This window comes from Equus caballus, chromosome 22, assembly GCF_041296265.1.
Source record: "Equus caballus isolate H_3958 breed thoroughbred chromosome 22, TB-T2T, whole genome shotgun sequence".
NCBI classification, from domain to species: domain Eukaryota; kingdom Metazoa; phylum Chordata; class Mammalia; order Perissodactyla; family Equidae; genus Equus; species Equus caballus.
This window is the reverse complement of record NC_091705.1, coordinates 18032357-18058572: the sequence shown is the minus strand read 5'-3', so window position 1 is coordinate 18058572 and position 26216 is coordinate 18032357. Positions and strand designations below refer to the sequence as shown.

Here is a 26216-nt window from a genome sequence, read left to right as displayed (position 1 = left end):
GCACATAGCAGGTGCTTATGGCAGAGGAAGCTACTTGTTTCCTACTATCTATTCTCACCTTTATCAAAAAAAGAACCCTGCTTTTTGAGTTCATATTTACTCTGAATAAAGACCAAATATTTCAACCTCCCTTGTAGCTAATTGAAGCCATGTGACATAATACCTGGAGCCAAAGCAGGTATTAGACCATGACATGACTATGTGAGTAGAAGCTGTGTGTGGCAGAGTGAAAGATGAAAGGATGTGAGTCCCTGACCTGCCATATAAGGCTTTATCGGCCTAGGCGTGCCTTGGGAGTTGTAGGCGAAAGAGAGAAAAACATCTCTCTTGTTTGAGGCACTGCTATTTTGGATTTTCTGTCACTAGTAGCTAAACAATTCTAACTGATAGAAATATATACAAATTGTGTGTGTGTGTGTGTGCGCGTGTGTGTATGCATATATATAAGTGAATTGGTTGAATTACAATTGGCTGGACCCAAGCATAGCTTGACAACTGTTGGCCCATAGGCTGCATTAAGTTCTCAGATATATTGCTATACATTCACATATTTTTCAGCCATGTGAATGCTAGGCAGGGCATGCCTCACAAATCTATGTGGTCTCATATCTGCCCGACTGTGCCCATGCACGTTACATACCCCTGAATGCATTTGCACTGGTGGCCCCTTATCCTGGAGTGAACTGTACTTAGGTCATAAGCAATGGATTATTCAGCAGCGTCTTGCCAAGTGTTTGCGCATTTACTCTCCTGATGTCTACCTGATTCACAGAACCATTTATAAAGGGAGGAAAAGGTCAGAATAAGAACATTTCACTCAGCCTCTAAAACCAGAGCTCAGTCCCTGAGGAAAAGTCACCTCTCTCTGGTGGAATCGGCATTAATCATTTATATGAAATGGCAGGAGCTGGGCCAACCAGTCGTGGGGATGGGGGTGGACGGGGTTGTCTCAGGTCATAGTTTGGTGTTTGCTCTGTTGGGAAGAAGACAGAACCCTTCCCTCCCGTCCTAAACCCCACCTCTGACCGAGATTTGCAATAAAATGTATCGGACAAGTGGCCCAGCAAGTCCACAAGACCAGTTGAGATCTGAAGATTTTTTAGTAGAAATTTTCACTATTTTGCTATTTGAAATCTACTATAAAGTAATTGGAGGAAAAGAGTGTCTATGGTGTTTTGGTAGTCCTTACCCAAATATGTTCTGGGAAAAATCATCCCAGGGGTATTATCACAAATAACGACAATCTAGGGCTCTTTGCTCAAGAAGTCTTGCCATTCACCGGGGAATATCAAGCGTACTGCTAAAGAACACAGCTCAAGTCAGAAGGCCTGAGTTCAAATCCTCGCTTCCCATCTTCTAGCTAAATGACCTTGACAAGTTGCTTGACCTCTCTGTACATAGTTCCAGTGTGTGCTTGAGCTGGCTTGTCCCTTCCCAATTCTGTGTTCAGTGATGTCATGTTGGCTGCAGTTGGAGCCTTTATACCAGGGAAATTGGTAAATCATGGCTCCTTCCCACCTACAGGTTTATTAAGCATTCATCAGCACACAATAGCACATTTCCTAATGTGTACAATGGGCTGATAATACTTGCCTCACCCAGAGGATGAACTGAGAGAATCCATGGGAAGCACAAGTGATAGCCCTTAGTACATGTTAGCATTCTAATTCTTTTAGCCACACACTATTAGCTGTGTTATTGTTGAGACTACTCTTTGGGGAGGTGGAAGCCTGATTTCACTGGCTCCAACATCAGTTGGCATAGCCTTTTACCCTCTTAGTATCCCTTTTGCCCCTGGGGCTATGTGACTGCCATGGCAGTCTGTCAACCCACCCTGAAATTCGAGTTATGTGACTATATGGCCTGACATTGATAATGGGGTCGTATTGGCAGAATGATGCCAGAATTTCAGAAGAAAAGCACAGGCTTGGTACCAAGGCCCCGGATTACTACATCAGAGTCGGGCAGGTACCTTGACCTGATTGTGGGGGAAATGGACCATAATCAGAGAATGCTCGAGTACAAAGGGCTACAGGAAATCACCCACTTCAAAACCCTCCTTTTACAGATGAGGGGACAGACACTGTCAGCCTGAGGCTTGATTTCCCTCTACTATTGTTTTCCAGTTTCCTTTTTCACCAGGCCAAGGCTTTTAGGTTTTGGTTATGATGAAAACATGATCAAATTCAGAAACTGTAAGAGAATTTATTGGATGGGATCAGAAAAGCAAGCAAGAAAATATCTTAAAATGGGAATGTAAATTGGTGCAGCCAGTAGAGAAAATAGTATGGAGGTTCCTCAAAAATGAAAATTAGGGGCCGGCCTGCTGGTGCAGCAGGTAAGTGCGCACGTTCCGCTTTGGCGGCCCGGGGTTTGCCAGTTCGGATCCTGGGTGCAGACATGGCACTGGTTAGCACACCATGCTGTGGTAGGCGTCCCACATATAAAGTAGAGGAAGATGGGCACAGATGTTGGCTCAGGGCCAGTCTTCCTCAGCGAAAAGAGGAGGATTGGCAGCAGTTAGCTCAGGGCTAATCTTCCTCAAAAAGAAAAAAAATTTAAATTAGAGCTACCATATGATCCAGTGATTCCACTTCTGGGTATATATCTGAAAGAATTGGAATCACTAACTTGAAAAGATATATGCACCCCCATGTTCATTGCAGCGTTATTTACAATAGCCAAGACCTGGAAACAACCTAAGTGTCCATTAATGGATGAATGGCTAAAGAAAATGTAGTATTTGTATACACACACACACACACACACAATGGAATATTATTCAGCCATAAAAAAGAAGAAAATGCTGCCATTTGCGACAACATGTATGGGCCTTGAGGGCATTATGTTAAGTGAAATAAGTCAGACAAAGACAAATACTGTAAGATGTCACCTACATGTGGAACCTTAAAAAACCAAACTCGTAGAAACCGAGAATAGATTGATGGTTGCCAGAGGTGGTGGGTAGTGGGGAAAAAAAAGGAAAGAAAATGTCTTAAAAGATGAAGCATCACATTTCACATTAGAAGTTTTCAGCTGCTTTAGGGCGGAACCACGCTTTGAACAGCAAGGCCTCGAGTTGCAGTCTATGTGGGCTTAATACTCAATATCCGACCCTCAATAGCAATGAGCGTGCTTTCCATTTTGAAGCTGGGTGTGTGGGCTTTGTAACTTCTAGAAAAGAAACACTGGTTCTGCTATAATTTTTTAGATAACAGTGGGTCATGTGGGCTGGCCTGGCTGCCAATATTGGTTCTTTGGGAACAGTTTAAGAAGTAAATTGGTAGCTCAGAGATCCAGGGTGTCTTTGTAAGCACCATATCAGACCTCCGTCCCAAACCCTCCTCGGTTCCTGGAAGCCCCCACTATTACAGCACTGGCTCCCCAACCTTCCATAATTTGCCTGCAAGAGTGTCCTTGCTCTCTAATAGACATAGTGGGCACAAGTGGGGATTTCCTTTATCAGCCGGGTACTGGGCAAACCAGCCACTGTGTCACCAACACTTGTGCCTTTGTGTTGAGCCCTGGCCCGGGGCCCTGTCACAATCCCCTCGTCTTGTCTCAAAGCTATATATATGTAAATTTTTTCCTTCTGGAACCTCATTTGCCTTCCATCATGGGCCCTGTTTGGGGCTGCCAAGGCCTCTGACAACACATCTCTTGAATCAGAGGGGACAGGCTTGGGGCTTGGGACCCTCCTCTCCCCCAAGGCTCTGGGCTCCTCTTACAAAAGGCTCTGCCTTCTCCCCAGGGCACATTCTTGCATCCCAGGGATCTCAGAGAGCAGCCAAAGGCTTCCCCTCCCAACCTCCACTGGCCCAAGAAGACAAACAGCATCCAAAGTTCCCAGGGAGCATTTGCCAGTTGGGGCTCTCCTGAGGAGCAGTGACTGCAGGATTTTCCCTCGTAAAAGTTAGGAAACTGAAGCACGCAGGGGAATTACAGTTCTTCAAGGTCACACAGTGAGGCAGAGAAAGGAAGCAAATCCATTTAGTTGAAAGAATCTTTTCCAGTTGTTAGTGATTCTAAAGAGAAATCTCTTCTCACTTTATGTGTTTTTTACATGGGCTCTTCTCAGGTAACCGAGTCTTGACACAACATGGGATGTGTGGGCAAATGTGGGCAGACTCCCAGAGGCTTTTTCTAAATCATCTAACCTGTTGTTTTTCAGTGTCTTTCATGACACTCTGGGCTCAAGGGTGGCTTAAGTTACTAGAATCTCACCTTTCATTTAGCAAGCGTTCTGCTTTAAAGAAGTCGAGAACTTGGCATCCCAAGGACAGCGGGAGTTCAGGGCCAGCACAGGCATTTGTGAGGACAGAGAACCAGAACAGGCTGACTTTTTTCTCTTTTGCTAGCACTCGGTATTTCCACACCGCTTCAGTGACGTACAAGGTGTTGAGAAAGGGGATGGGGAAACTTGAACACAAGAAACGGCTAAGTGCTGACCTTCAGCTTTTCTATCCACCATTTCTAGGACTCAATGGCTCTTTGGAGGAAGGGGGCATGAAAGGGAAAAAGGGGTGAAATACAAGAAAAAGACGCTCCCTCCACCCCTCAGCCTCGAAAGATTCTAGGGTGACAGCCAGGGGGACGGGGAGGAGGCAGGAGAATCACGTGTCTGTGGGAAAATAATGAAAACAAATAGAGATGCTGGATGTACTGAAGCAAAAAAGAAATCTTTACTTGTAAGTGAATTTTTTAAACATTTTTTTTTTTTAGCGATTTCAGAAACTATTGCAAGATGTCTTGGCTTCTAGTGCCTACAACTCAAAGATAAGTTTTCAAATGAAAGCCTCATTTGGCTACTTTTTTGACCTTGAGACTGAAAATGAAACTTTTCCAGAATTAAAAATAAAACACTCACTAGACAACTCGTTTCTCGGGCTCTCAGACGTTTTTGACCCACCCCACCTCCCCCAGCTAATTCTGGGGCCGCCAATCCCCTACCTCACCTCACCTTCTCCTACAAGTGTGAGTGACATGGGGACACTGAGCTCAGGGGACGTCTGCACTGGGGTCAGGGGTGAGGGCAGGCCTTTCAAGGCTGAGCAGGGCTGGAAAAGAAAAGGTTTGCTGGGTTTAGTTTAGTGATCTCCGGAGGTAAGACTAACTTGGCTTTGAATCCGGGTTCCACGGCTTACTGGTGGTGTGACCTTGGGCAAATTACTTCACCTTCTGAGCCTGTTTTCGCCTTTGTGAGATGAGAAAGCAAGCCATTCCTGCCCCCTATAGGTTGCTGTGAGAATTGCATGAAGGGATACCTGTAAACTGGAGGCGTTACGGACCTTTTGGGAAAAGAACCAGAGTAAAGAAATATCCAGACGTGCCCTTGACATTCAGCCATCAAACTGGAGGCCCTCTGCTGCTCCTCTGCCTCTGGATAGTTCTTTACTCTGGTGCTTTTCCCAAAAGGTAGAAACCAACAGTGAAGTGAGGTTTCTAAGCTGATTTCTGATGTTTCTGAGGCCCGACGTGATCAGCCACTTTGCGCACCAGTGGGGAGAATGAGCTGGAATCTGGGAATCTTGAGAAGCACATGTTAACCCTGAAAGTTGCACTTCTTTTTCACAATGAAAAAAATCTTTGGGGCTGGCCTGGCGGCATAGCAGTTAAGTTTGCACCCTCCACTTTGGCGGCCCAGGGTTCATGGGTTCAGATCCTGGGCACGGACCTACGCACCACTGATCAAGCCATGCTGTGGCGGGTGTCCCACATATAGAGGAAGATGGGCACGGATGTTAGCTCAGGGCCAGTCTTCCTCAGCAAAAAGAGGAGGACTGGCGGCGGATGTCAGCTCAGGTCTAATCTTCCTCAAAAAAAGAAAAGAAAGAAAATATGCACCTTCTTAGACTTCTTAGACACAGCAACTGGAGAAGACACAAGTAGACAGTACTTAAATGCATATAAACCTTTTAATTAAAAAAGTCATATAAAATTACAAACACAGATTTACAATCTAGTGTAATAAGAAAGCAAACGAGGCTGAAAGGCACATATTAATTTAAAATTCCATCACAGGAAGTAGAAGACTTTTTGTATGCAATGTAAAAAAAAAAGTCCTTAAGTTGCTCTTTGGAATAGCAGCATTTCAGGTCTTCTTGTCCCACTTTACTCCTTTGGGATGCAGCTGTGTAGTCATGGGAGAAATGTTCCCCTGAAAGTTTGGTTAAAACGAGTTGACTCCTTTGAGTGTTTTCACGGAAATGTCAGACAGCCCTGAAAAGCTGAGGCAGAGGGTGAACTGAAGGTCTAGCTTTGGTCAACCATGCAGAGCTGCACGGGGCAGCAGGCAGGGAAAATGTGACATCAAGGAGCGTTATTTTAATGTAGGACCTAAGGTAATCTTAAAGACCTGACTAGGTTCTAAAATAACAGAGCCCAGGACTATGGCAGAATGACCAACACCAAGTTTAACATGGTACGCTCTGCCCTAGTTTCTATACAACACATTTCAAATTAAGCTCTTTATGACATAGACTAGATTTTCTGAGTGCCTAAGCGACCTCCGAGCTTTAAGCTAGGCCTCGGAAGTTCAGCTAGTGCCTGGGGAGTCTTCATCAACATTCACCTCTAAGGAGAGGCTGAAAGAGGAATTTCCAGCGACAACTTCTGGCTCAGGGTCCGGGGCTCCCTAGCCAAGGCTGTCTCCATGTGGCTCCCGGAATTGTGGAGATCTCTCTTCTCAGATGGCTTTGTTGGAAAATAAAGCAACAGCTAATGTTTTTGGGCATCTGGCCTCTGGCCAGGCCCCCTGAGGTTTTCATCCTTAAAGAACTTCAAAATGGAAATGGAGCCCCTTGTGTGACAGAAGAGCATTTATAAAACATAATAAAATGCTTTGAGATTTCCCTCTACCCCTGCTATTGCTTTTTACCTTTTCAAAACTGCTCCTCTGATGCTGATAAACCAAAACAGAAAACAATGGAGGCAGCTGCCAATTGGCCCACACTCATGTCTCAAAGCAGAGGGGAAAAAAAGTCTATTATGGGCTTTTGATTTACAAAATCGAAAGGCTTTTGCCCTAAAGGAGTTATATAAACAGACACCAAATCCAAAACACTGACGAATGATAAGGGCAAGGCTTCCCCAGCCCCTGACCGGCCAAAGGCCCCATAGACAGGAGCCAGTGGGGAAGCCATAGGACTTTGAACATGGTGGTTTTTGAGAATGGGTCTGCCCTCCTCTCCCTGACCAGCTGGGATGGAGACCTCACTGGAAGCCTCAATACTGGCTTCCTGAGCCCAAAGCCAGAGTAGAAGCAGTGGAGACATGGAAGTGAGTTGAGGAATGGGTTTCCCTGTACCCCTGTGTCACCCATGTCATCAAGAAGGACTTAAATGTGGCTGAGAGATCCCCAGGAATGGAATAAGACTTGGAGGTGGCAGCAGTAACCTGAGGGGACCAATGTCTAAGATCACATTGGTCAATGGTCACCTCAGTAGATGTCATTGTGGACTAATGACATTAAGGGCCAATGCTCTGACCCCTTGCCACCAACTGGTACCACCCCTAGACCGTGACCTCCAGGGAAAAAAGTGTATGTGTGGACTCCCTCTGCCATTTTCACAAGATAAGAACTAAAAGCAGTTCTGTTAAGGAAAGACACATTTCTTTTCATACCTGAGTTTGTGGCCTAAGATGTGTCCTTGCTACATGTGCCTTTAATCTTTCAGTCTTCCCCGCTGACTTAGCTACAAAGCAGAAAAGCACATGGACAACTTCTAGCCATACCCTGCGCAGGTTCTATAAGAACTGGAGCTACGTGCTGGGCCTGAGAGCAATCTGAGAGCCCTGTGCTCTCTCCCACCCAGCCACTTTACAGAGAAGGCAATGGAGGCCCCTTCCACGGCTGATCGCACAGAGCAAAGTAAGGAAAGGGATGTGTTAGGCAGTGTTTGAAATGAGGCGAGGATCGGGGTGACCGGTGGTGAATACACATTGTGTGTCAGTCTGGAATCTACACACTGTGCAAGCCGTGGACCCCGTGGACCAAGCAGGGAGGACCACCTCTGCCTCGCCCTTCGTGTGCAGGCCCAGCAGGCCTGCTTTGCTTCATTCCTGACCGCCAGTCAACTTGTGGAACAGGTCCTCATCGAGCGTTTCATTCTGGTCCTTGGAACGGGTGGACAAGAAAATGTAGCCACCGATGTACTCGTGCACGATCTTGCAATCCGCACTCAGGCAGGTGAACGCAATGGAGACGTTCTGGTCAAACTCGATGGCTACCTGGGAGAGGAAGGCACAAGTAAGCTTAAACTCTGACAAGGAAAGATGAGAAAGAAGTTGCTTTGCTGGCGATGGCCCCAGAGCTGAGGACTGTTGAGGTGGCTTACAGATGGATTTCCCAAAAAAATCCACAAAAAACCACCACTTCCATGAAACACTTACAGAAAACATCTTTGCTCTCTTTGCGCCCTCTTGTGGTGTCAATACATCCTAACTCCAAACACACAGCTATTTTCTGTCTCTTATTTAACTGTCAGAACTTTCTAAGCACTCTCTGTGTCACGGGGCAGGGTGCTTTGCAGATTTTTTAAATGCAGAATAAAAGGCCCACCTGAATTTTCCTTCACCCACTGCCTCGCACCCCTTCCCAGATGAAAGTCATCAACGCTAAGCACTAGGAGAAACTGAGACTTCACTGGTTCTCAACCTTGGCTGCCCACTGGAATCACCAGCGGACCTTTAAAAATTACTGATGACCAGCTCCCACTCTGAGATTTGGATTTAACTGGTGTTGGGTGTGGCCTGGGCAGTGGCATTTTAAAGCTCCCCAGGTGGTCCTAATATGCAACAAGAGTTTAGAGCCACTGTCTTAGAAGTCATCTAATCTCAGACGTTCACTCTAGAAATGAGTGCCCAGATGGTTAACAGGCCAATGAGAGGAATCTCTGGTTCTTAAAAAAAAAAAGTGTGAGTCTTACCATCCCTCTGTGTTGAGGGCCTTCTACTGGAAAAACGAGAATGCCAAAGGAAGGAGGGAAGAGAGATTCTATATCAGCAACAGCAGAATGTTTTAAATCATCCGGATGCTAAGCTGCCTCTAACTTCATCTAGAATTTTCCATGATGTAGGCTCGGCCTGAACCTAGTTCCTAGGGTAGAGACAATGGGAGGCCGAGGGCTCGAGGGCTCCTAAACTCAAGCAGCTAAGCTTTTCTCATCTTCCCTGTGCACCTCACTTGCTTCTCTAGAAGTTTCCTCCTTTTGGGACTGGAATGCTCTCTAGGTGGGCAACCGAGCCTCCGAGTCCGCAACCAGTTAGCTCTTTTGGCAGCCATTCAGTTGAGGCCTCTTTTGTATTTACTTTGTATGACAGCTACATCTCAGGTAGTTTCTGCTAAGTAATTATCAGCCTACAGCTTATATAATGCTGTGCTGACTCGGAGGAAATTAATCGAACGGCTCAGCAATTTTAGAGTCTGTCTGTGCGGAAAGTCTGCCCGGAGACCCAGCCCTGCAGACTAAGCACTTGGCCTGCACTGGTTAGGAAACCGCCCGGAACTGCGTGTGATTATTTTAGCAGACAATTACCATGAGCTTGTGGTTTCTGAGTTCTAAATGTAAGAACACCTTTTTAAAATCAGAACCACCTGCAATTCTAAGGGAACACATGTTTACGGGCTCAACCCTGAATATATCGAAAACTTGCACTTTACCTGCCGGATTTCCCAGTTTACGTTCCACTGTTTCATATTTGTGAATCTCCATGTTGTAATTGGAATCCCAGTGGCTGCATCGATTTTAATCAACCTATTGTATGAAACTCCCAGAATGTCATCTTTCTTGCTTCCTTTAAATCTGAAATAAAAAAAAAAATAGTTAAAAGCAACTGCTTCACATACAGCCTCTTCAAGATAATACCAACATTTCTAAATCACTTCTGAAGAATGGACAATGAGGGTGTAGCTTTCTACAGAAGAGCATTTTTATTGTGTTATACAGAATAGGAAGAATGGGGAGAATTAAGGCTGTCAGGCAGACATTCTTTTTTTTTTATGGTGAGGAAGATCTACCCTGGGCTAACATCTGTTGCCAATCTTCCTCTTTTTTCGCTTGAGGAAGATTAGCCCTGAGCTAACACCTGTGCCAGTCTTCCTCCAATTTTTGTATGTGGGATGCCTCCAGAGCATGTCTGATGAGTGGAGTAGGTCTGCGCCAGGATCCGAACCTGCAAAGCCAGGCCGCTGAGGCACCATGGGGCCAGCCCCTAGACATTAAGTGAAACTGACATCAGAGAAAAGCAAAGTAAGAGAAGCTTATGTCAGTTCAAAATTAGCACCGACAGCGTATGCCAGGCACCCTTTTAGGTGCTGGGAACACAGTAGAGACCTAAATAGATAGAAAATTCCTGACTGCATGGAGCCTGTGTTCTAGTGAGGGGAGAGGGTCACAAATAAGTGAAATATATATGCCAGATAAGATCAAGAAGGAAAATAAAACACAAAAGTCAGACAGGGAATACTGGCAACGAGGTGGTTAGGATTTTAAACAGGGAGTCAAGGAAGTTCTCAGCGAGAAGAGACATTTGATCAAAGAACTGACGTGCAGGAGGGAGCAAGCCATGTGGGTATCCAGGCAAAGAGGACTGCAGGCAGAGGGCACAGCCAGTGCAAAGGCCGGGGCATTTTTGTTTTTGGTTTCTGCATGCTCAAGGACCTGCCAGGAGGCCAGTGTGGCTGGGCACTGTGAAGGAGGCAAGAGGATGTCAAATTGCAGAGGTGAGGTCTTGTAGGGCCATTGTAAGAATCTAGCTTTTACTCTGAGCCAGACAGAATGCCTTCTGATGGTTTTGAGCAGAGTCCTGACACGGTTTGATGTAGATCTTAAAAGGATTCCTCTGCCTGCTAAGCTGAAAACTCAGGGGGATGAAGGGAGAGGCAGCCATACCTGGCACTCTGAACAGAAGGGACGGAAGATGGTTATGAGAGCAGCCAGAAGGGCTTGGGCCATTTGTGAAAGGACAGCATTCTAAAATAAAGAGTTCTACGTTCTAGACGAAGTGAGAATAAACTGGCCTCCAGGAAAGGCCCTTATAATCGAACAGAAAGTGAGAGAAGCAAGTGAACACTGTGATCACCTGACAAGGTAGTAGGTGAGGCCGAATTCAGGGAGAGACTGCCACGCCTGGATGAATCGCAGCTTGGCTTCGACCAGGGGCATCTGGGCCACGTTCTGGTGGGCTTCCAGAATCCGGGCTGCCAGCTAAGCAGAAGCGGGAGACATCAAACTCTCCTTAGCATGTGCTTACTACTGTATAACCGTCCCACTAGCTCAGATTCCCAAGGAGAAAAATAAATGCAAGGCCCAACTGCAGCTCTACAAAGACCATTCATTCACTCCTTCATTCGCTGCCCCTCTCTTTTTCTACAAGACACGTAAATCCCTGGGGAGAAGAAGGAACAAGACCAGCGAACACACCAGCTTCTAAGGTTCATGCAGATGGAGAGTTCTGGGTCCCTCTTCCTGGGGTCTGTGGAGTGTCCACAGACAATGGTTGTACTTGAATCAGTTCATCTGTGTAACTTAATCCACACTTATGGGAGCATAATTAAAAATCTCAATTTGTGGGAATGAAAACTTTTTGTTTGTTTTTAAAAATTGGCACCTGAGCTAACATCGGTTGCCAATCATCATCTTCTTTTTTTTTCCCTTCTTCTCCCCAAAGCCCCCCAGTACATAGTTGCATATTCTAGCTGTAGGTTCTTCTGGTTATGCTATAAGGGACGCCACCTCAGCATGGTCTGATGAGCGATGCCGTGTCCACGCCCAGGATCTGAACCAGCAAAACCCCGGGCATGAACTTAACCACTCGGCCATGGGGCGGCCCCTAAAATATTTTATTTTTAATTAAATTAAATATGGGAAATTGTCACGTTCAGTCAGCAGGACAGTCACCCCTAACAAAATTAACAATAATCTCTTAATATCATCTAATACCCTGTCCACAGTCAAATTTCCCCGTCAGCTGACTTTTCATGATGATGGCCTTGATCATTTTAACTCCTCATTTTATTTCAGAAAATAAAGAATTCACTGTGAACAATCTTGCCCCAACAAGATCAGCAGTACCTGTTTCGACTTGTGTTTTTTTGCACACCGAGGTGACACAAAACATTCCGGGTTCACGTCCATGTTTTCCAGGTTGGAAGCCACAGGAGATGCCAAGTTCCGGTTCTTCATCCTCAGAAATGAAAGGATATTGAGGACCTCCGGCTGGTAAGAGCTGTCTGCCATGGTTTTGCCCTTTGACGCCAAGATGCAAGCAGCCATCCATTGGGCGTACTGATTCTCCTGCAGCAAATGTCAGAGGGCTGAGAAACAGTTCAAGTGCAAAGACACCCGAGGGAACACAGCTGGCCTCGGGCTTTCATCTCCATAACACAAAACCGTCACCTCCCAAGCAAAGAAGGATGTGAAGTGGCACACATTCTGATGGCTGTCAATCACCTAATTTAACACCCAACAAAAGATTCTGAGTCCTGTGTTGAGTTTCTAGATGCCAAGGGGCCAGAGAATAGGAATGTCAGCTTTGATAAATTCCATGGAGGGAACTTTGCGTTTAAAGATCAACCAGGGACACAAAGGAGCGCCATGGAGCACAGACAGGTGAAAACCCAACCACTCAACAGCTTTCCTTGATATATATTTCCATTTTCATATCATGTCTTATCTCTCTGACAGAAGAAAATGAGAGAAAATCATTAACTGATTTCTCACATTATTTCCACCGTGGCCTATCCTTAGGAAAGATTCTAATCCCACAGTAGGACTCAGGTCCACTGATGGGATCTGAATCAGTAAATGGTGGCTTCCATTGTGCTTTAATGTCTGTGCTCATTTTCTACCTCAGGGAGCAAAGAGTGGCCCCAGAAGCGGAGGGGATGCAGTTAAAGGATGGCATTCTTCACAGCAGGAGTAGGTGAGGTACACTGAATTACCGGCCTTGATCTTTACCCTCCTGCTATCCATACCTTTTGCTATGTAATTTTATAGTTCCTCCCACCAGAGCCAGAGTGTAATTTCCCACCTCTTGACTTTGGGCGCAGCCTTGGACTTGCTTTGGCCAACAGAATGTGGGTGGAAATGACAGCGTACCAACCGTGAGCCTAAGCTTTAGGAGGTCTCACGTGTTTCCAGTTCCCCTCCTCCTGCCATCACTAGGAAAAGAGTCTCTCCAGGCAGCCTGGGACTCAGAATACACAGAATGAGCTCAGCCTGCAGCACGGAGCCAAGCCTGGCCAGACCTCTGGCTTGAAGCGGATCTGCCCAGCTGACACTGGGCTGGATCATCCAACCCCCAGCCTACCTGCAGATGTTTCAGAAACAAATGCTTATTGGCATATGTCACTGTGATTTTGTGTTTGTTTGTTACCAAGCCATAGCTGACTGATGAGTGCTCTGATTTGAGAAAACACCTCAGATGGTTTGTCCTTAGGCTTAACAGAGATGAAGTGACTTAACATTTTCTTGGTTTTACTTACATGGTCACATCTCAGATACACTTCATTCATACCATCAGCAACAGGGATTAGTAACTTGATTCCAAATTTTCTCCCTGCTACATTTACATCTGGCACCACTTCACAGCCTGAATGAGAAAAGGCAGGGACAAAACTGAGTTCTGAGAAATCTCTTTTATAAATATCAGTTGTGTATCTAAAATGCGTATCTAAAAGACTTTGAACATAAGCCCCTCAGATTGGGTTCTCTTCTGGAAAATTGAGGAGCAAGCTGATAACATCAATTAAAGGATAACTAAGTGAGACTTACCAGCGATTACCCTGGATAAATAAAAATATTTTCTTTTATGATTTTCTTAAATATATCATCAATTGAATTTATTTTTCAGATTGGCTTGGCTAGTGTGACTCATAGGAATGATTATGAATATGAAGTTTTAAATAAATCAGAGCAGAGGGAATTCTCTGATTGTCACAATGATAAGGGAATTAAGTGCACTGGTTAATTAAATATTTGTTAATGGAGTCACCAGTATACTCACAGCCACTTTCAGAAATTAGAATAGGCACTAAAGTGATACTGAATTAAGCACAACTGTTCTGGAATTCAGAAAGCTTTTCAGGATCCTACAATGTGTCATGTACTATGCTTATGACACCAATTACCATCACTTCATAGACTTAGAGACACTAAGAAGGGACAGTAGAATGCAAATAACCACATTTACTAGATCACATTTCAGGTCCATGCTCCACGGGGAAGAGGAGCTGCAGGCAGGCTGCCATTTTGAAACCAGCGACATACGGGTTCCTCTGGAAGTAAACCTTGCTGCCTTGGGTAGGAGTCTTGACTGCCATCTGCTTGCTGGGTGACGACAAGCCATACCAAGGTGTAGGACCCTCTTACCTCTAAGATTTAGTTTTTCCACTGGTTCTCCTTGTTCAAGTTCCTTATTTTTAAAGTAGGCTATAGACGTGTCTTTAAAGACGAACCAATATTGTTTGAAAGCTTTCAATACTAGCTTCTTGGGCCTGCAAATTAAAGTACAGTAAGTGTTTATACAATCATCCAGAAATGTAGGACACCAAAAATTTCAAGTGGATCAAGAAGCTCTAGAGACCCTTTCAAACAACATATTCTTTATTTTTAAAAATAATTTTCAAATTGCTACCTCATTTCTAAAAACTAAAAATGGGGTTTTGATATGAGATGTTGAAGTTAATGCGAAATCTCAGGAGTCAGACCCACCCAGGGCCACGCTGTGCCTCTGCTACTGCCTACGTGTGTGACCCTGGGAAAAACATTTCATCTGCCTGGGCCACGTGTGCTGTCTCTGTATGATGGGGAGAGTATCAGCCTCCAATTCACAGGGCTTTATGAGGAAGAGGCAATCTCCATAAAAGTGTCATCACTCTGCCTGGCAGAACTGAAGTATTCCAACAACTTATATTATGTATGTGAGAGACATCCACAAATCTGGTGACATCTGAAATTTCCATATACTTCTTGGATTTGAAAAAGCTGTCCTCCATATGGACAGCACAACCGTCAAGTTATCTGACAAAAAATCAGACATAAAAATAAGCAACCTTTTCTTGATCCTTAAGAGAAACCACTAGAGAATTCCCAGTGAGCCAAGGAAATCATCAAAATCTACAAAATCTATGTAGATTCTACTGTCATTCAAAAATATTTGGGGGGGAAGATCTCCAACAGTGATATCTGTTGGGGCCAGAAAACTTTGTACTCTGGGCTAGACAAGGTTGTTGGTGCCAAAGGCGGGATTCAGTTGGGTCACTGAAAATAGAAAATGTGAGAGAGAGCTGGAGGGTAGGAAGGGGGTACAGATGGGCAGAGAGAAGATAATAGGAGTGGTATGTGGTTCAGTGGAACAATCCTGGCCTTGGGGGTGGATCAGGGTATTTCACGCCAGGTGAGTGGATTTCTGCATTCAAGTTGGGGAGAAGAGAAGAAGCTTGGTGTTAACACCACTCATGTGTAATTTTGAACAAGTTTTTTAACATGTTAGTACTAGTCTTTCCTTAGCTAAAAACGCGTTATCCTTAACATACGGATAAGGGAGAAGATGTTCACTAAAACAGCAGTGTATTACAGGAGCATATTACTAAAAAATTATAAAATAAAATTGAAAAACATTATATGGAGTTCACATTTCCAGGATTTAGAAAACCACTGCATTAAAATAGTATTTATCATGGTGATAGTTGTAGTTAATATAATTCTAAGAAACATATTTAAAAGATTATTTCTCTAAGAATCATATTATCCAAAATGAACAGTATTTTCAAAACAGAATCTAAAGACAGCCTGTAACTAAAAGACAGCAAGGTCTCAGTTTAGTCCTAGGCATCTAAATTTCTATTCAGAATTAAGAATGAAATCCTGCTTCTCCATTTTAACTGGACTTTAAGATCTCATATTCCCTCTACTATCTTTTTCCAGTTTGGTTCATCTTCCAGGTTGCTTCCATACATTCCCAAAGCTAAGGATTACTGCTCCTATTCTATGTTCCAGAGGCTGGGGGGCAAGGTAGGAGGAGAGAGGAGTGGAGACGGTGGCTGGGTGGGGAGTGACGTACAGAAGAATGAGACAGTCTCTCTAGTCCTCAAGGAGCCACAGTTTAAAGAGAGGAATGCACACAATAAATAAATACAATAAAATGGCATGTCATACAACAAGGATGTGGTGAGTGCTGAGTTACAGAGGAAACAGCATTTAAACAGAATGAAGGATGAATAAGAATTTGATTGGAGGAACAGGAAAAAGAAATTTAGAAGGTGGCAACTGCACATGCAACATGCAGAGGTGAGTCAGAGCTGGGCACCATGTTGACAAGAGTTGGGTCAAACAGTTCCTGAACACCTACCTCACGCTGGCACTGTGCTGAGCAATGCAAATGGGGGAGGGGGTAGTTTCCGTGGCTTCAGCATTTCCATGTGTGGGGGGTGACGGAGACAAGAAAAGTTAGGCAGGTTGGGGCCAGGGTGGGACTTTGAATGTCCTGCTAACGAACTGATTTTATTTTCTAGAAGAATAGTTCTCAAACTCTAGTATGCATCAGAATTAGAAAGGAGCTTGTTAGAGATACCCAGGCATTGCCCCAGTCCCAAAGATTCAGATTCAGCAGGTGCAAATTAGGGCCCAGGCATAAGCATTTGAAATAAGCTTCCTGAGGTGGTTCCCAGAGTCTGAGAAACACTAGTCTAGACCAGTAATCTCCAAACTAAAACTAGGCATAGTCATCTTTAAAATATTTTAAGCACGTAGTCCCTAACATATTTACAATTGTTTATTTGTAATATTTGTCTATTTGTAATATGTTGTAATATATACACTATAAACTTACACAAACATATAAATTAGAAGTGAATGAATATGAAAGGTTCAGCTTGTTTTAAGGGAAGTTAGCACTCAGTTCCATAAACCCTAGTTGAGCAAGTACACTGTTGGCTGTGCTTACTAAATCACAAGGTTCATAGTTTAATGCCATCTACCTATCTGTGAAGGTTTTTGTTGAAACAAAGGTACTAGTTTCCATCTTCCCTGATGTCACTCTCTTATGCAAAGTAATCAGAATATGTTGCATTTTTATATTTTTAATACATGGGTTTAAAACACACTATAACTCTTAATCTTGATGATGTTTAACACAGAAAAATTCTGTTTGCAAGTGTGAAAGGTGTAAAACAATATTGTTTTAATAGGCAGTATCATTATTATTATATGATTATTATATCATTATTATTGTGACAATGGAAACATTTCCAAATAACTGTTTTTTCCAAATGCTCTCTTTAAGATTATGTGCACTTATTATCTTGAAAGCATCTGGAGGCCTATTATTGAAGGTCATAAATTTGGAACACTTTTTGAAAAAACAAAAATGTATAACTCTATGTTAGGTACTTTTCCACATGATAATCAGTGAGACCAAAGACTTTCATGGCCACTCTCCATCTCTTTATATTGTAAAGATTCCACTATATTTTAAGAATCTTGTATTTACGAAATGAATCTCACTGATAATTTCCTGTGGCACATTGTGTACGTCTGAACGAAACTTCTTTACTATAGTAACTTGCCTACCGGCCTAATGATGCAATAAATGAATTTTATGTGTGGCCTCTCTCTAAAACACCCTGTTGTGGAGCCACTTTATTTATTCCAAAGCAGTTTTTCCAACAGTGGTTACACCTTATAGTTTGGGCATAAATCATTGCTTTTATTAAATTTGTAATTTACTAGTAGGATTGTATCTTGTCTGGTTTATATTCAGGGGTGTGCAATAAGTAGAATCTTGAAAGATTGGTTGGGCATAAAATTGTAGGTTATTGTCTTCTCTTAGCACTTTCAAGATATTTTCCAGCCAACGAGAAGTCTTCTGCCCACCTAATTATTTTCCTTTGTAGGAAATCTGTCTTTTCCCTCTGATTTTAAAGACTCTTTTATCAATGGCTGGTTGTATCAAGATGTACATTTATACTGATTTATTTTGTTGGGATTTGTGAGTCCTGAATTTAAGGATTTTTGTCTTCAACAATTATGGAAAATTCCCAAGCCTTCTCTTTTGTTTTTTTTTTTCCTTCTTCTCCCCAAAACCTCCCAGTACATAATTGTATATTCAAGTTGTGAGTGCCTCTGGTTGTGCTACGTGGGATGCTGCCTCAGCGGGGCTTGATGGGCAGTGCTATGTCCACGTCCAGGATCCAAACTGGCGAAACCCTGGGCCACCAAAGTAGAGCGCCCCAACTTAACCACTCGGCCACGGGGCCGGCCCCATCAAGCCTTCTCTTTTGAATGCCTGCTTCTCCCCCATACTTTCTTTTGCAACTCCTAGTAGACGTATGCTGAACTTTCTCATTGTATCTATATCATATTTTCCATTTCTACCTGTCTGAGTTGTCCCAACTATTTTTAAACAATGTTTAATGCACCTATTCAATTTTAAATTTCTATGACTATATTTTTCATTTCTAAAATTTCTATTTGGTTCCTTTTCAATATAGCCTGTTTTCTTTCATTATAATATTTACCTTTTAATTTACTTAATGATTCTAAACATACTCATTTTATGGTTTCTTCAGATTGTTCTATTACCTAAAATTACTGAAACTGCTAATCCTTGTTTGTTGGGTCTGCTGTTTTTCCTTTATGATGGTTCACTAATTCACAGGGTTAGTAATTTTTATTGGGAAGTTTTTTTTCAAGGGGGTTGTTGTTTTCTGTAGAAGGGCCACGCATGCTAAATGGTGGCTATTTCCCTCCCAGTGTTTTTGTAGTTACATTTGCTGGGCCTTCACAGATTTTGTGGTCCTGCACCAGTTTCTATCTTATTTCTTCAGGATTCTCTTATCATATAAGACATGTAAATTTAGATCTACGTCTGCGTGTGGCACAGACCTTGGCTCTGACTTCTTGAGAGAGTTCTCCTTTCCTCACATAGAACCCCATGCAAGGATGAACTTCCTTACTGCTTGCTTTGGTTGACTGGTAGTTTTCCAACTCCCTGTTGAACAGAGAATGGAGCCCTTGCAAGTTTCCACCTTCAGGCAGGGGCTTTGGTCCTGGTTCACTGCCTTCCATGAAGCACACCCCAGCTTAAAGCTTCGCCTCCCATCCCTGCACAGGGATTAAAATTCCAGCTCCAAGCCATGAGAATCCACGTCCATGGCCCAAATCCCTCGGTGCAGCTGAGGCTTCATTTGTAGAACTAGTTTCCCTCTTTATTTCCTGCAACTTGGGATTTTCTAGTCTCACTTCAAGATCAACCTTGTATTTACAACCCCTTTATTTTCATTTTATCCGGCACTCATATGTATTTATAGCAAGATTGGAATTTGCATTAGATCAGACACAATGTTGCTGGAAATGGAAGTCCACTATTTATATAGCGGGTTCAATAGATTTTGTTTAGGCAAAAAAAAGAGCTTCACTGTTAAAGAAAAAAAACATAAAAAATCAAAGGGCTAGTTCAATGCTCTTCTACTCATTAAAAAAAAGGAGGCCCAGGGAAGTGAAGGGCCTTTAGGGTTACACACCCACTAAGAACAGAGCTCTATTCTCCAATCTCCTTCCTCCCTTCCCTTCTCCTTTTTTCTTTGCTTTTTCCTTCCTCTCCTCCTTCCTGTATTTCTTTCTTCAATGAACTATATTATATATTAAGTTCAATGTCTTGAGAACTTTGGTAGATAAAGTGGCCACTGGCCAAATATGACGACAATTTTGTGAGTTTTAGCATAACAGTCACACCAAAGTGATGTGGACGTGGGGCTTAACTCTAGAATATCATTTCCTTCATCAAAAACATCTATTGGAAGGGAAGTGTCATCATTTGGTTTGTGAAGAGCTCAATTTGCTCTATACAGAGAATACGGCAACCTAATTTCTTTTAGGACAATTATTAATAATTTAGAAAATGTTTTGTGGATTCAAATTATTACTTTTTTCTGTAGCTCTGACTATAACAACGTGTGCTTGCAAGTATTTATGCCACAGAAGTTAAATTAATGACTCAATTGTTTGAGACCACATCCTATGATCACATTAGAAAAAGAAAAACCAGTAGAAACTCAGTGACAAATATTGTTACCTTTGGATGCTGGTTTCTCATTTATACCTGATTCATTGTTCATTCTTTCTAAGTCTTTCTTTGCGTATTAACAAAGCAACTAATGTTTCTTTTCAAGGCAACTGACCCTTTGAAGTGCTTGTTAAGAAAAGTCAACAAACCATAAAGTGACATAAGTGATAGAACTTCAAAGGGACCTTATTGCTTTCATCCTAACACACCTTGGCACCATCACAAACGTAGCAGTCCTTTCTTTCCATGAAATAAAAAAACTCTGCCTTTTTAACAGTTTCAGATTGACCTGAGGTGACTGGGGAGTTTATCAGAAATACTCGAACAGGCAAAGGAAGATAACTAAGGTGACTACACTACATAAGCCCAGAATCAAAGTTCTAGAGACAATTAATGTTTCAGCTGTGAAAGTGATGTTAGAGTCCTCAGCCTCCCAGATGGACCCGAACAGAAACTCCAGTCTGGCATGTATGTTCATTCCTGTTGACATCAGCCATGCTGACCCCACCACTTATTGAGGATATACTATGAGTCAGGCACCATGCTCAATGCTCCATAGGCATTATTTAATCCTCCCAACAAACCCAAGAGGAGATATATCCCCATTTTACAGATCAGGAAACTGAGGCTCAGAGACATAAGGAAAATGCCCGAGGTCACCTGGCCAGTACGTGCTATGGAGCTAGGATTCAACGCACTGTCTGTCTGATGCCAAAGCTCATGTTCTTACCTTTGAACCATGAACTTGCCCAATGGATGTACAATTTAAACTCCCAGACTCTTTACCTGCAAGGCTTTGTTATGAGTAATTCCCTTTCTTTTTAAGGGTGACTTACCTAAATAATTTAAGATTATCTGCAAGTTTGGGAATATCAGTAATGTCCTCCTAAGGAAAAACAGATAACATTTCATGAGCAATAATTAGGCAGGAGGCACAGCACTGTCCAATACTGTGGCCACTTCCCACATGTAGCTATTTAAATTGAAATTAATTAAAATTAAATAAAATGAAAAACTCAGTTCCTCAGTCACACTAGCCATATGTCCAGTAGTTGCCTTGTGGGGAGGGTTGGGTGTGGGATGGGGCACATTCAGGAGCTTCTGGGGGGGCTGGCAAAGTTCTGTTTCTTGATTTCAGTCATGACTTGGGTGATAATTTATTACTAATTTGTTAAGCTGTACATTTTCATGTTTTTCACTTTTCTTTATGTGTCATATATCACACGAATGAAAAAAGAGATTAAAAAATTGACCAAGCATGACCATTCAAGTTCAAAATTTGAGTTAGAGACTACTACTTTTAAGTACAAACAAAATATTTTGCAGTTTTTATATCACAGTAACTCTAGCTACATCTAGTTCACTGATTAAACTCTCAAAAGGAATATGGTTCAAGGTTCATTCTGCAGTGTAGGTTGGTGCCTATTTTCAAACTGAAAAGCCTATTGCTTGGCACCACATAATACTGAGGGAGGAAGGAGGAAATTTTTCATTTAGTCTAAGAAGGATAACTTTTCTACTTGGTGGAAGAAGTAGACAAAAGGGCACATCAATTTCATGGGGCTTGTATCTCCTATAAATGTGAGACAGGCCCCTGAATTGCTACAGAGTCTTGGCGTTTAGTTTGTATGATATATTTACTTTTGTGTGATATCAATTTCCTACTTTAAGGAATTTAATCATAAGAGAACATACATTAAATACATAAGAATGTAGTGACTCATTTTTATCTATTACTATTTATATCCAGTTACAATAGATCTACCGCTCTGATTCACTGTGATTAAATTAATAACTGCTCCCGTGATTGAAGAGTTAAACAAAAAGAAGGCACCCAACGAATGAATTCAACAGGAAGGGCATTCCAATGATAAAGCTGACAGTCAGCCGCCTTTCATGGATAAGGAGCAAGATATGATACAACAGTTTTCTTTCTTTATGTTTTACTGGAGGGTTTTTGCTGATTAATTTCCTAAAGTCAAAAGGGTTCAGGAAGGGGCTGGCCCCGTGGCCGAGTGGTTAAGTTTGTGCGCTCCGCTGCAGGCGGCCCAGTGTTTCGTTGGTTCGAATCCTGGGCGCAGACATGGCACTGCTCATCAAACCACGCTGAGGCAGCGTCCCACATGCCACAACTAGAAGAATCCACAACAAAGAATATACAACTATGTACCGGGGGGCTTTGGGGAGAAAAAGGAAAAAATAAAATCTTAAAAAAAAAAAAAGGGTTCAGGAACTTTCTACAATGTTCCAGCAAAAGGCCCTCACTTCTGTCAACCTTGCCCAGTTAAATGTATGACTAGGTAAATAGATAATAAGGCTTTGGATCTGTAAAGCATTTTCTCTGTTCTCAGAGCTCCCCCATGCAGTAGACTGGAGGGTTCTTTCCAGACTTAAGGGACCAATTCCACGCTCTACGCTAGTGAAATGGAGCCCTCAGCAGTCTTTCTCTCATAGAATGCCAACTTATCCCTAAGAAGAAATATGTTACAAAGTATTGTCCTTAGTAGTAACAAAAATATCCTATAGTCCCTTACAGAGCTGACCTGAGAAAAGCTAGTCAGTTCTTATAGGTTTAAGCTTCTCAGATGGCAACACATTTTCTTTTTTCAAAATCAGACAGAATATCCTCTTATTTCTAATTTTAAAAGTTCATTTACATTTGTCCATCAGTCAGAACAAAACCACAATTCTGAGTTATCAGAAAAGTTCATACCAAAGCACTGTCCACTTTTCCACCTTCTAGGGTCACTTCCAGATTAGAAAGTGCTGCTTCCACTTCATCGACCTCAGACTCATTTGTAAAATCCTGTATTTCAGCTGATAATGACAGTTTGCTAATGTGATACTACAAGGAAACAGAGGTTTTAGAGACGTTATAAACACAAACGAATCCATTAGCCATTTCTTCATCTTTGAAGACAATCCCCTGTAACACCAAACTCGTCCTGGAAGGAGGACTCTGTCCTAAGAAGGGAAGACAAGAGATGGCTCTGAATCATTCTGAGATTTATGGTTAGTTGTGTTCAAACTCAGGTCTTCTCCATCACTGGTTGAGCGTGCGGTGGGGAAGAGAGAAGGCCTGCAAGGCTAAGGCCTCCCCTAAGATTTGCACATGTGTGGGTTAGGAGGAGCATTTTACATTTAAATTTACTCCTCTCATTTTCAGCTCTTTTTTCCCATGAAAAAAAACAGTAGAAAGAAAAATGAACCTTTAACAAAACAAACTTGCTTTGTTTCCTTCCAGAGAGTAGGTCGTGAAGTTCCCATACCTGCAGTGCTGCAAAGATCAGCATTTCTTCCTCTGTGCAGTCAATTTCTTCCAAGAGGATGGCCCACCTGGCTTGTTCGTAGAGTTGGTTTATCCGAACAGCATCATACTAGAGAAAGAAATAGGTGTGTGTGTGTGTGACGGGGCATAGGTACATTCCACAATACAGGGGTTCTGGGACAACTGAGGCCATTCCTTGTTAATCAGGTGCAATAAACTTTAGCTCAGCTAACTGAAAGACACAGCTGTCTTCCCACTGCCCCAGCTCATTTTACTTCTGAATTTAGAAATTTCTTTCTCAAAATATTCTCCAGAGCAGCTTCAATGGGCCAAACTCGCCCATTTTAGATTCTATTAGTTTCCTTTTCTTTTATCACACTTCTATTAGCAGGAAAAACAGGTCATGGAAAATGGGTTATGTGACAAGAAGTATAAAGGAGAGGGGACCCCCAACCTGCTCTGCAAACTCCGTGCAATCCTAACCAGAATTTGAGAGGGATTTTTTTCACGGGACTTTATACAAGCTGATTCTCAAGCTGAGCTGGAAGAGAAGATGTTCAAATTGAAAAAGAACAATGGGGGCCGGCCCCATGGCTGAGTGGTTAAGTTCTTGCACTCCACTTCAGCCACCCTGGGTTTCGCTGGTTTGGATCCTGGGCGCGGACATGACACCACTCATCAGGCCACGTTGAGGCGGCGTCCCACATGCCACAACTAGAAGAACCCACAACTAAAATATACAACTATGTACTGGGGGGATTCGGGGAGAAACAAAAGCAGAAAAAAAAAAAAGATTGGCAATGGTTGTTAGCTTAGGCGCCAATCTTTAAAAAAAAAGAACAACAATGTTGGGGAGACACTTGTTCTTTCAGACGTTAAAATATATTATAAAGCTGTGTAATTAAAATAGTGTGGTGGTGTTATAGTGGTAAACAAATGTCAGTAAAGCAATATCTAGAAATAAGTGTGTGTATGCATATAAACTTAATATAAAATAAAAATGGCATTTTATATCAGTAGAGGAAGAAAGAACTCAGCACTATAAAGACTGTTAAAAATGCCTAGCCATTTGGAAAACAAAAATCTAAAATCAAAAAACAATCTTATACCATCCAAAAAATATAAATTACTGATAGATTAGAGAATCTAAACATACACAATAAAGTGCCATCAAGGAGATACCACTTCATACCCAGGAGGATGGCTCTGATCTAAAAGGCAGGTGATAACAAAGGTTGACAAGGATGTGGGGAAATTGGAACCCTTGCTGGTGGGAATGTAAAATGGTACAGCTACTGTGGGAGACAGTTTGGCAGTTCTTCAAAAAGCTAAACATAGACTATGATCCAGCAATCCCACTTGTAAGTCTGCACTACACTCAACTGAAAAGAGGGGCTCAAACAGATATCTGTACACCGATGCTCACGGCAGCATTCTTCACAATAGCTAAAAGGTAGAAACCACCCAAATGTCCATCAACAGATGAATGAACAAAATAAATGTGGTAGATACATACAATGGTATATTATTCAGCCTTAAAAAGGAATGAAATTCTGATACATGCTACAATATATATGAGCCTTGAAGACATTATGCTAAGTGAAATAGGTCAGACACAAAAGGACAAATATTGTATGATTCCCCTTATATGAAGCACCTAGAATAGACAAATTTACCACAGAGACAGGAAGTAGAATGGTGGCTATTAGGGGTTAGGACTGGGGGAGTGGGCTGAGGGTTTTTGTTTAATGGGTACAGAGTTACTATATGGGATGCTGAAAAAGTTCTCAAAATGGACAGTGGTGACAGTTGCACAACACTGTGAATGTACTTAATGCCACTGAATTGTAGACCTACAAATGGTTAAAGTGGTAAATGTTATGTATATTTTACTACACACAAAAAAGTTAAAGGAAAAAACCCCCCAAATTTGTACATGAATGTTCGCAGCAGCATTAGTCACAACAGCCAAAAAGTGGAAACAACCCAAATGGCCATCAACTGACGAACAGGTTAAAAAAAAGAGGTATATACATATAATGGAATATTATTTGGCAATAAAAAGAGACGAAGTACTGATACACGCTACAGTATGGATGAACCCTGAAAACATTATGCTAAGTGAAAGAAACTAGTTACAAAGTACCACATGTTATATAACTCCATTTATATGAAATGTCCAAAATAGGCTAATCCATAAACAGAAAGCAGACTGATGGCTGCCTAAGGCTGGGAGTTTTGGAGGAAATGGGTACTGGGTTTCTTGTTGGGGTGATGAAAATGTGAAATTAGATAGTGGTGATGGTTGTACAATTCTGTGAATCTACTAAAAGCCATTGAGATGTACATATTAAATGGGCGAAATGTACAGTATGTGAATTATATCTCAAAAAGCTGTTATAAAAAGTCTAAACAACCAAAACGATTAGAAGGAAATGAGAGAAAACTTTTTGTAATCTTTGAATGAGGAAGGCTTTTCTAAGCAAGACAGGAAGGCTAAAAGTTACGACGCACGAGACTGACTTGATAATCTAAAATTAAACATGCTTAATGGTGAAAAATACCCTGAAGATTATACATTTATAAGACAATATACAGACTGAAAGAAAATACGTGCAATAAATATAAAAGATAATATCTATTATGTTTTATAAAAGCACTCATAAATCAATATGAAAAATGTAAGTAATTCAATAGAAAATGGGACAAATATATAAACAGGCAATTCACAGAGGAAACCAAAATGGGCATACAAATATTGGAAAAGAGGCTCAATCTCACTAATAATCAGAGTTCAAATTTAAACAAGATGGCAATTTCTATTTCCCTACCAGACTTGCCCAGATTATAAGTATTACTAATGTCTGGTGTTGGAGAGGAC

General features: G+C 42.2%; 1 protein-coding gene and 1 long non-coding RNA gene across 3 annotated transcripts in view; one reads left to right on the top strand and one right to left on the bottom strand.

The window, feature by feature from the left end:
• LOC138920158 (uncharacterized) overlaps positions 1-14499 on the top strand; it is a 30058-nt gene extending 15559 nt beyond the window's left edge. For both annotated transcript variants that reach the window (XR_011430879.1, XR_011430878.1), the window contains exon 6: positions 12147-14499. This is a non-coding gene — a long non-coding RNA (uncharacterized lncRNA). The remainder of the gene's footprint in view (positions 1-12146) is intronic.
• The window catches only part of FERMT1 (FERM domain containing kindlin 1), a 40978-nt gene continuing 20658 nt past the window's right edge, over positions 5897-26216 (bottom strand). The window contains exons 7-15 of the mRNA XM_001493949.6: positions 23337-23444; positions 22781-22912; positions 20904-20953; positions 14373-14497; positions 13487-13593; positions 12075-12296; positions 11083-11207; positions 9662-9803; positions 5897-8229 (exon numbers count right to left, since the gene is read on the bottom strand). Of these exons, the coding sequence (XP_001493999.1) occupies positions 8056-8229; positions 9662-9803; positions 11083-11207; positions 12075-12296; positions 13487-13593; positions 14373-14497; positions 20904-20953; positions 22781-22912; positions 23337-23444 (1185 nt within the window). The 3' untranslated portion in view covers positions 5897-8055. The remainder of the gene's footprint in view (positions 8230-9661; positions 9804-11082; positions 11208-12074; positions 12297-13486; positions 13594-14372; positions 14498-20903; positions 20954-22780; positions 22913-23336; positions 23445-26216) is intronic.